Below are 11,466 nucleotides of genomic sequence, written 5' to 3'. Positions count from 1 at the left end.
CCGATTGCCTTGTAATTCAATCCCTGTTGGCTCTCCAACAGTTTTGTAGCGGATTATTTGTTAGTTTCACCTGTTGGCCAAAAACCTCCACCCATCCCCTTTCTGCCAACACTCAGCCAGCAAAACTCAGTGAAACTGTAATAAAAATTATTTATTAAAAGGCAACAAGTGCACTCACAGGCTGACCTCCTTGCTGCAAAAGCAAGGATTTTTCGCCAACTTCGATTGAGATATTAAAATGAGCTGGATAATGGATGGGTTGCAATTACATTTTACATAATGGCCTTAGTAACTATGGAAATATTTCAAATTTCTACGCAGAACTCAAATAACATTATAGACAATAACTTTAAAAGCAATTATCGTTAATTGTGATGGCCATTTAAATTTAACGCATCATTAACGGCAGCGGGCAAGGAAAGTAAAACAAGAGGAGCCCAGAAAGCTATCAGGCTGAATAAGCTTTTTTGGCAAAAGCTTTTTGGTCCGAAACAACTCGAAACCGAAGAGAAATTTAAGAGATGGGCAGAACAGGAAGAGCGCCGAGTTCGTTGGTGAAATTCATTTCCGCTCTGGCTCGCGCCAAAGCGTTGCCTACTTTTGGGCGTCAGTTTTTATGACCGTTGACCCACGACCAATTGCCATCTGAGCGTGATGACAAATTTAATTACCAACACCCGAAATAATAAAAGAACCACCCACTCCCCCGCTTATCCAACAAATATGAAAAGAAGCTGCCACTGGAGCTGCCTGGATGCGATAATCCATGTTCAATGGAATGAACACAATTTATGGGGATTATAAAATTTGCGACATGCCTTGCGGTGCCTATTCGCTTTCACTTTCTCTCGCTTTGTGGGATTTTTGGCAAGGTCAAGGCTTAAATTTCCCTGGAATTAAATTTTAACCAGATTCCGACAATCCGATATCTATTTGGGATTAAGTTTTGAGTCCACTTCAGCGGCATATGTTGCGCTCGAGCAAACTGAATTCTGGCTGATACTTGCCAGTTGGAGCTGACAAGTGTCGTGAATAATTTATGACTTGCCCAGTTTCGACTGCAACATCTGCTACTGCTACTCCGACTGGATGTCCACAAGCTCTGCATTAATTTTAATTTGTCCTGGGACCGCTTCGTGCCCCTCGAAAATTCAGCTAGATATTAAAGGAGGGGTGTGGGGCGGTCCATGTCCAAACGAATTCCCCAGATGATTATATGGAAAGTGTTAAGAGCATTCCCTTACAACGCCCCATAGCACCAATTGGAAATTTGTGAACAGAATTTACTTTATTTCGCATTATTATTGCTTGGGGTTGAATCAAAAGCAGTATCTCAGACTCTGACACTGTTTGGGGTGCGCATTTGTGCGTATCCTTTATAACTTAAAGCAATTGGTTTAACAAGAGGGTTGGTAACGCCAACAAGTGGCACTTGAATATGGCAATAAAAATCTCGTGGGATCGCTGTTATTGGAAGTTGAGACGACTCTCGGGTTAAATGGTTTGTGAAGCCCTCTTGCATCAACACCTCAGATAATCATTCTCAGCTGCCAAAGTACGAGTATATTTAAACGATTCCCACAAAGTAAAGCAAAGCTCAAGACTTAATCAGTCTGCTTAGAGGGGTGGGAGAATCCTTGTCAACTAGTTTATTCCGGAAAGGCACACTGTACGGAATTTAAACAAAAATTTCGCACGATTTAAATATATGCTTCTATAGAGATAGACCTGTATAGTAGTCTATAAAAAAGAAAGTAATATAAAGCTTTTCCACAGTGAAAATGTACACTTGTCTTGAATTTCTTATTTCGTCTTATTTCGCTTTCTCCTGCTACTGCTGCTCTTCTCCTTTTCAACTTTGTTTTCATTTCATTAAGGTGGCAACAATGTCGGAGACTCCTACTAATTGCAATCAAGGTGGCTTCAACTTGTTGCTGCAACAACCTCTCACATGACTACCAATTCTTTGTCTACCGGTTTTTTTTTTCTTCCCATCCGTCTGATTGACGAGTTGACTCGCCAAATTAATGGATCATTGAGAACGGGTCTGGTTGGTTGACAAAAGCAATTGCATTGTACCTTGATTACACCTTTTGTGCTAGCTTTAAGATTTAGCCACTTGCTTGGCAGAATTTTGGTTTGACATTTGTAATTTATTTCACGGCAGTTGTCAGCCACAAAAACCTTTTAATTTTAATTAGAAACAAACACATTTAAGCCCACAAAACCCAAGCAGAAACGAAAAATGCCAGCGCATGTTTGCTCAGCCAAAAAATGAGGTAAACAAACAACAACAAAATAAAATAAAAATACATTTTTTTTGTTTTCTCGTATATATTTGTATATATTTTATAGCTTTGAGCTGAGCAAACAGAGAAGCAAAATCAACAAGCAGGCGACGCTTCAAAAGCCAAAGGCCCTTTTTATTACCTTTGTCAAATGCACAAATAGCCCAAAAATCCAAATCCACTCCCGGGGTCACCCATTCACCGACTCAGCCTCCTGCCCCACTCCCCTTTGAGACGGTCCCAGCTAAGCAATTCCGGTGACAAAACACAACAAACGGCTCAGGCAAATTTACACATTCTGTTGGCTACAAAAAATGTGGGCGCACAAAAAGGGTTGAAACTCAAATGTTGCGAGCCAAAATATCCAAAAACATCTAAAGGTACACAATAAAATATTATATCGTAATAAAAACCCATTGCCCACTCTTAGATATAGAAGAGAAATGGCTGGCAGGTGTTGAGAGGGTGGTTTTTGGGGGGTTTCGAAAGGCTCCAGTGGCTGATAGCACGATTGAGCGATTCTTTTGCCGTAATATGTATTCCTTGGCCCAGAAGCGAAACCCAAGTCAGGCATCGCAACATGTATTTAAGATTTATTGGAGATTTATGCCCGGCTTTTGCCTTGGTTAGCAGCTGCCCAACTTCTGGTCTAGTTCCATTTCATTTTCAAACAATTTGAAATCTCAAGCTTCGTTACGGATATAAGATGAGCTAAGTCTAAATAATTCCACGAATTTCTTTGGGAATCATGTGATTACATTTATTAAGAAAATAAGTAAAAATTAAAAAAAATAAGTAAAATGTTTTCGGTTTTTGAAGAATGATTGAACCCGAATCCGTTGCAACCCGTATAGGGAATTCCGTTCAAGAATCGGATGATTATTGGCAAAGAAATAGCCTCCGATAGGGGGCCATATAGACCCTCCCCTGCATTTTCCACATTTGAGTGAGACCCCCCAGAAAATTTGACAAAAAATCTTTAAAAAAATTTGTTTCCAGATTTTTATGCAGAATGGTGCAGAATCGATCCACAAATCGTTTAACGTATTCCGTTCAAGAATCGGATGATTATTGGCAAAGAAATAGCGTCCGATAGGGGGCCATATAGACCCTCCCCTGCATTTTCCACATTTGAGGGAGACCCCCCCCCAAAAATTTGACAAAAAATCTTTAAAAAAATTTGTTTCCAGATTTTTATGCAGAATGGTGCAGAATCGATCCACAAATCGTTTAACGTATTCCGTTCAAGAATCGGATGATTATTGGCAAAGAAATAGCGTCCGATAGGGGGCCATATAGACCCTCCCCTGCATTTTCCACATTTGAGGGAGACCCCCCAGAAAATTTGAAAAAAAATCTTTAAAAAATTTGTTTCCAGATTTTTATGCAGAAAGGTGCAGAATCGATCCACAAATCGTTTAAGGTATTCTGTTCAATAATCGGATGATTATTGGCAAAGATGTAGCCTCCGATAGGGGGCCATATAGACCCTCCCCTGCATTTTCCACATTTGAGGGAGACCCCCCCCCCAAAAATTTGAAAAAAAATCTTTAAAAAAAATTTTTTCCAGATTTTTATGCAGAAAGGTGCAGAATCGATCCACAAATCGTTTAAGGTATTCCGTTCAAGAATCGGATGATTATTGGCAAAGAAATAGCGTCCGATAGGGGGCCATATAGACCCTCCCCTGCATTTTCCACATTTGAGGGAGACCCCTCCAGAAAATTTGACAAAAAATCTTAAAAAAAATTTTTTTCCAGATTTTTATGCAGAATGGTGCAGAATCGATCCACAAATCGTTTAAGGTATTCCGTTCAAGAATCGGATGATTATTGTCAAAGAAATAGCCTCCGATAGGGGGCCATATAGACCCTCCCCTGCATTTTCCACATTTGAGGGAGACCCCTCCAGAAAATTTGACAAAAAATCTTTTAAAAAATTTGTTTCCAAATTTTTATGCAGAATGGTGCAGAATCGATCCACAAATCGTTTAAGGTATTCCGTTCAAGAATCGGATGATAATTGGCAAAGATATAGCCTCCGATGGGAGCCATATAGACGCTCCCCTGCATTTTCCACATTTGAGGGAGACCCCCCAGAAAATTTGAAAAAAAATCTTTAAAAAAATTTGTTTCCAGATTTTTATGCAGAAAGGTGCAGAATCGATCCACAAATCGTTTAAGGTATTCCGTTCAATAATCGGATGATTATTGTCAAAGATATAGCCTCCGATAGGGGGCCATATAGACCCTCCCCTGCATTTTCCACATTTGAGGGAGACCCCTCCAGAAAATTTGACAAAAAATCTTTAAAAAAATTTGTTTCCAGATTTTTATGCAGAATGGTGCAGAATAGATCCACAAATCGTTTAAGGTATTCCGTTCAAGAATCGGATGATAATTGGCAAAGATATAGCCTCCGATGGGAGCCATATAGACGCTCCCCTGCATTTTCCACATTTGAGGGAGACCCCCCAGAAAATTTGAAAAAAAATCTTTAAAAAAATTTGTTTCCAGATTTTTATGCAGAATGGTGCAGAATAGATCCACAAATCGTTAAAGGTATTCCGTTCAAGAATCGGATGATAATTGGCAAAGATATAGCCTCCGATGGGAGCCATATAGACGCTCCCCTGCATTTTCCACATTTGAGGGAGACCCCCCAGAAAATTTGAAAAAAAATCTTTAAAAAAATTTGTTTCCAGATTTTTATGCAGAATGGTGCAGAATCGATCCACAAATCGTTTAAGGTATTCTGTTCAATAATCGGATGATTATTGGCAAAGATGTAGCCTCCGATAGGGGGCCATATAGACCCTCCCCTGCATTTTCCACATTTGAGGGAGAAACCCCAGAAAATTTGACAAAAAATCTTTAAAAAAATTTGTTTCCAGATTTTTATGCAGAATGGTGCAGAATAGATCCACAAATCGTTAAAGGTATTCCGTTCAAGAATCGGATGATTATTGGCAAAGAAATAGCCTCCGATAGGGAGGCCTCCAGAAAATTTGACAAAAAATCTTTAAAAAAATTTGTTTTCAAATTTTTATGCAGAATGGTGCAGAATCGATCCACAAATCGTTTAAGGTATTCCGTTCAAGAATCGGATGATAATTGGCAAAGATATAGCCTCCGATGGGAGCCATATAGACGCTCCCCTGCATTTTCCACATTTGAGGGAGACCCCCCAGAAAATTTGAAAAAAATCTTTAAAAAAATTTGTTTCCAGATTTTTATGCAGAATGGTGCAGAATAGATCCACAAATCGTTAAAGGTATTCCGTTCAAGAATCGGATGATTATTGGCAAAGAAATAGCCTCCGATAGGGGGGCCTCCAGAAAATTTGACAAAAAATCTTTAAAAAAATTTGTTTCCAAATTTTTATGCAGAATGGTGCAGAATCGATCCACAAATCGTTTAAGGTATTCCGTTCAAGAATCGGATGATAATTGGCAAAGATATAGCCTCCGATGGGAGCCATATAGACGCTCCCCTGCATTTTCCACATTTGAGGGAGACCCCCCAGAATATTTGAAAAAAAAACCTTTAACAAAATTTGTTTCCAGATTTTTATGCAGAATGGTGCAGAATCGATCCACAAATCGTTTAAGGTATTCCGTTCAAGATTATTGGCAAAGATGTAGCCTCCGATAGGGGGCCATATAGACCCTCCCCTGCATTTTCCACATTTGAGGGAGACCCCCCAGAAAATTTGACAACAAAATCTTTAAAAAAATTTGTTTCCAGATTGTTATGCAGAATGGTGCAGAATCGATCTACAAATTGTTAAAGGTATTCCGTTCAAGAATCGGATGATTATTGGCAAAGATATAGCCTCCGATGGGGGCCATATTGACGCTTTCCTGCATTTTCCACATTTGAAGGAGACCCCCAGAAAATTCTGCAAAAAATCTTTAAAAAATTGCGTTTCCAGATTTTTATGCAGAATGGTGCAGAATCGATCTACAAATTATTTAAGGTATTCCGTTCAAGAATCGAATGTATTTTTGCGAAGTTAAAGTCTATATAGATAGAATTAAATCCCTCAGTGTGTTCATCCTATCAAATGTTTATAAAATGTATTTTATTATACATAAATGCTTTCTGTTACAATTTCTGAAATGACTCCTAAAAAAAAATTGTTGCATATAAAACCATTTGATGGACATGTAACATACCATGAGGAAACAATATTAATTAACTCGAATTAATTCTGTTTGTTAAAAAAACAAAATTACACCTGAAGAGTAAATTAGGGCGCTATATTTTTTTTGCAGAAAATCTGGTCATGGCATAATTTTTAGCCAGAGTACTTTACTATGTTTCACGTAAAAGTTTAAACTTTTAAACGAAATACAACGACAATTATGAAAGGACAAAAGACCTGTGTCATATTAAATTTGAAAAAGTACTTTTTAGTTTGTTTCCCCAGCTCACATCCTGGAAAAAAGCAACACAATGAATAAGTTGTCGTCAAAGTTTAGCCAGAAATTTGGGATGCATTTCCCTCACCTCGCACATCGAGTGCAAACCAAAAAAGTTGTCACTCCATGTCAGCACATTATTAATTCGTCGCTTCCTGTCCGTGTTTCGGGGCAAAAAGTTTGCCTCAATGTTTTTAATTAAATTTCACTTATTATTAGTATTATTTTGGACTCGTCATCTGTTTCTTTCTAACATTGTAGTTGTTAAAGCGACAAACAAGCAAATATGACGTGTTTCGTTCGCGTTCCATAAATCCACATATCCGGATATACATACGTTGCCATTGTTCGAAAATAAAACTCACCGAAAAAAACAAAAACAAGCTAAAGTTTTAACTAATTCCACCGAGCTGAGCAGAACAAACGAAAACGAAACTGAATGAATGGCAAAAGTATTTTGATGAAAGCTGAAAATAAAATTTATGTCCGGATGTGTATAGTTTTTGTAAAAATGGTGGTGTTAATTTTTTAATAAATTTAGTTATTTAATCATTAAAATAGAGCATATAAAATAGAATAAAATCCATAAAAAATATTTTCCATTTTTCGCTTGTTCACAAATCACACACAAAAAATGCCTTCGGAGAACAGTATATTATTTATTTGGGTCATCTTAATCGCCGAAGAGTTTCTTGCCCAGATCCATCATCCTGTGATTGCGACAGACCCGCAGAGCATCGGCCTTCTTGAGAACGGCCACCACATCGCCGTTGACGTCGACCAGTTGGGACAGGAAGTCCTCGTAAGCGGACTTCACGTTGGCCGGCAGGGTGCCGATCTTGACCTTCTTCAGGGTCTTCACAATACCCTCAGCCCAGCCGGACTCCAGGGCGAATTCGGATAGCCATGGCACGAGTGGCAGCACTCCACACATGGTCTGCATGCCGAGGAACCACAGCTCCGAGAGATCCGACCAGTAGCCCTTGTAGGCAATGGACACCACCAGGGCAGTGGGATCGTTGCTCTCATCGATGTTGTATGCGTCCCAGAGGAATCGGATGGTGGCCTGGATGTAGCGGCAGATGGAGAAGTCGTTTTGCTTGACCTTCTTTGACTGCTGCTTAAGCAGAAGCAATCCGAGGACGGCCAGGTTGCCATGAATCACCAGGTTGTCGGGTGTATCCTTCAGTTCCGGCAGGTTCTCCACCACGAACTTCAGCAGGCTGGCAAAGGTGGCTCCGTCCTCCGCACGCTTGGGCTCCAGCACGGTGAAGTTCATCAGGATGTTGCACAGCGCGACAATGGCGCTACGGGCTACCTTCATTTCAGCCTGCTGTTCCGGAGTGGGCACCGGATCCGGTTCGTTCATTCTCTTCAAGCGCTCGGCCCTGGGAATCGGCGGTCTCTTCCAGTGGGCAATGCTGAAGTAGAGCTCCAGAGACTCCAGCAAAACTTCGTCCTGCTTGTGGGTGAACAGCACCCGCCTGGCCTCATCCTCCACAGCAAAGTGGCAGAGAGCCGGCAGCATGATCCGTAAGACGTCATTGGGCGCGGCACCCTCCTTGGGACCCGCCCGCCAGGTCTTCAGATCGTGGAAGCTCTCGTTGGCCACCTTCAGCATGAAGGGAAGGATCTTATAGATGGCTGGTCGCATGGCCGTAGTCTCCTGGGCCAACCAAGCCGACAACACCCGCACAATAGCGAACACAAAGTTCTTGTCACGGGGATTGGCGCTGTCCCGAATCTTGTCCTGGCTCACCCTGGTCAAGACAGCCATCACCTGGTTAAAGGCTCCCTTCAGGGCCGTGTAGGTTGTCTGCTTCTCCTTTGGCTCCAAGTCCAACTGGTCCGTGGCCATGTACTCGATGCACTGCTCCAGGATCAGGAAGCAGCAAGTCATCAAATCTGCCTGCTTGAAGGTGGTCTCCAGCTTCTTCTCGTCCATCTGCATGCGCACCTCAATGGCCGCCAGCTGAAGGAGCTGAAGGAAGAACTGCTTCTGCTCGTCCATGAAGGCCCACTGGATGCCCAGCACCTGCAGGGTGGTGGCAATCAGATGCAGGGCGGGGTCCCTCTGTTTGGGTCCGATCTTTGCCTTCAGGATGTCACCGCAGCCCTTGAACAGACTCTCCGGCCAAATTTGACCCTCCAGCGAGTTTATGACGATCTCGCGGCGGCAGGTGATCAGGATATCAGCCAGAATCCGGCACAGCTCGTACTTCCTGTCCGTATGATCCGTTTCCATGTCCAATGCAATCCTCTGGATCAAGGCGTGGAAGGCGGTGGGATCCTCTGGCCAGGAGGCCACCCCGAACTTGTTCACCAGCAGCACAATCAGGTGAAGGGCCTCATCGGTCTGGAAACTCTGGGCGGAGTAGATCTGGGACATCTTGGGAATGGCTCCGGTGGCGAGGAGAGCCTGCTGCCCGGGCTCATAGCTGGCGATGCTTTTCAGGCAACTGTAAGCCTCGCTAACCACGATTAGGTTATCTTCGTAATCCTCGTCGTCGGCCTGTTCCACGATTTCCAACAGTGTGGGAATGGCATCGATGATGTCCTTGTGGGTGGCCAGTTCCTCCTCTTGACAGAAGCAGGTGAGGATCGACAGGGCCACGCTCTTGTACACCAAAGGTGGGCAATCATTGGGCAGGTCCTTGGATACCAGAAGTTTCTTCAGAAAGGGGAATCCAATGGCCTCGAAGAGCAGCTTCTTGCCGGCCGAATTACAATCCTTGCCCTTCACCAATTTGGTGACCATGAACAGGGCCGCGAACTTCTCCGTATCACTACGGGTGCCCTTCAACAGGTTGGCGCACTTGCGCACTGGCTCCGGCACGTCCGTCATCCTGGATTCGCTATCCGGGTGTGTATATCACGGTCTGTATCTGCTACTTGTCGGATAAATATATATATATACACTATATATGTATGTGGTTGCGGCGTGGTCTTCTATAAATATATCCTCCTTACACTTTCACTTGGCTACAGTTTTCCCGTTGGCTGTCTCTGCTGCTTCTCCTCTTCTTCCGGGCACCTCGTGTTTTTTCTGGGTTCCGTGTTCGCTCGACGACGCACTCTCGCGGACTGATCCCGCCGCCAGTGGAAAACTCACTCGCGAGTGGCTTTCCCCATTTTCCAAAAGCCCAACGGCGGTGTGCAGCTGTCGCCGTTCGAGGAACGAGGAAAACCTACACACAATTTATTTATACATCGATCATACACTTTTTAAGCATCGGATATAGCAATTTCTATACTTTTCTAAACTTATATATAATTCTATAAAATATTTTGTTTAAGTTGAATGTGTTTTTGACTCTTGTAAATATAAAATGAATAATTTCAGATTCATTTCGAAAGATTTAAAAAGTGTATTAACCCAATGGACTTTAAGCTTTTCACTTTCTACGGCCTATAGAATTCGGAAAATATTTGAAATCAAACGGATGACCAATGCACTGCTCGGCGCTCTCCAATTTTCATTTTCCACAGACCCTCTCTCTCGAGTACCATTGTATATATTTAGAAAATGATTTTCGTTTTTCCGACTTTTTCGTGTTTACGTTTTAGTCAACTGTGAAATGTACGCTGCCGACTGCACTTCTTCCAGAATATTTTCTATAGGCATTTGCACTCTCTGTTGAATTTCGGCCTTTATTGTATATACATACATATATGTATATATTCCCAAAAAGAAATCTCCTTAAATACCGAAACATTTGGAATAGGTGGCGGTGTGGTGTTTGCATCAACATCCAGGAATATAAAAATAACCAAAAAACTCACTCTGTGCAACGGAGTACACGGGAATATATGAAAAACATTTGGTTATATGTTCTGTTCAAATTAATTATACATTTAACTTAGTTATATAGCACATTGTTATATGGATCACAAATTTGCATATTTAATTTAAATGCGATGCAATGCGATGCGATGCTTTTTGCTTTTTGCTTTTTCTGCCTAGGGGTCAATGAATTTAATTGCACATCGCACTATGTTTTCAATTCAATTTATTTCCATAGAATCAATTGAAAAATTACGATAATTTTAACTGTACACTTTCTGATTTATTGTTTATTTTTACTAAATGACGTAGCTAAACATTTATGTTTTCATATATTTGTGTATCATCTTTAGGCAAATGGCCACAATTAACCCGTTACAAATGGTATACTTGTTATTTTATTTTATTTTTCTATTATAGTTTTTTTGTTGTAACTGTTATTCTGCTGCCATGTTGGTTTGATTTTTTTCAAACATCTGTTGTTGTAAATTTTACATCAGAAAGGTTCGAAAAAGACATCACTTGGGCCATTTATTGTTTTGGCATTTAATTCTGTTGGCACAATTTTAGATATTCATTTGCTAATGAGCCACAAAATCTGACACATTCGCGAGAATTTTCTCAAAAGAGGCAATTGCTCTCACAAATATTCCTCTCCATTTTTGTATACGAAATTCCATTAAATCTTTAATACGATTTCAGGCCAGAGAAGTCGGTTACTCGGTCGGCATTGGCGTTTTATGTATCTTCATATATGGATCATAATGCAAATGAAAAACTTTATCCATTCTGGATTATTTACTGCCGTCCAAAATGCAAATTTGTCTGAAACCAACCAGCGGACCCGCTTGATTCCGGAGACCCGAAAAAACATATACATTACACGTATATATGCATCGATGTATGGGTGGATGCACTGCACATACTGATGGCACTCGACCCAAGTGCAAATCGGATCCCATATTTGCCTT

At 41.2% G+C, this 11,466-nt stretch overlaps 1 protein-coding gene across 2 annotated transcripts; it reads right to left on the bottom strand.

The window, feature by feature from the left end:
- Positions 1–7,231: 7,231 nt before the first annotated feature.
- LOC6501141 (neurochondrin homolog) lies at positions 7,232–9,828 on the bottom strand. 2 transcript variants are annotated; one of them, XM_032452010.2, is made up of 2 exons: positions 9,682–9,828; positions 7,232–9,629 (listed from the first exon to the last, which is right to left on the bottom strand). In XM_032452010.2, exon 2 carries the CDS (start codon positions 9,554–9,556, stop codon positions 7,385–7,387), a length of 2,172 nt encoding a protein of 723 aa, XP_032307901.1. In that variant the 5' UTR covers positions 9,557–9,629; positions 9,682–9,828; the 3' UTR covers positions 7,232–7,384. The 2 variants fall into 2 exon arrangements, with proteins under 2 accessions (XP_032307901.1, XP_001954624.1); XM_001954588.4 differs by having other exon boundaries at positions 7,232–9,599.
- Between the last annotated feature and the right edge of the window lie 1,638 nt (positions 9,829–11,466).

Source organism: Drosophila ananassae, chromosome 2L (genome assembly GCF_017639315.1).
Source record: "Drosophila ananassae strain 14024-0371.13 chromosome 2L, ASM1763931v2, whole genome shotgun sequence".
Classification (NCBI taxonomy): Eukaryota; Metazoa; Arthropoda; class Insecta; order Diptera; family Drosophilidae; genus Drosophila; species Drosophila ananassae.
This window is presented reverse-complemented; position numbering and strand designations above follow the sequence as displayed.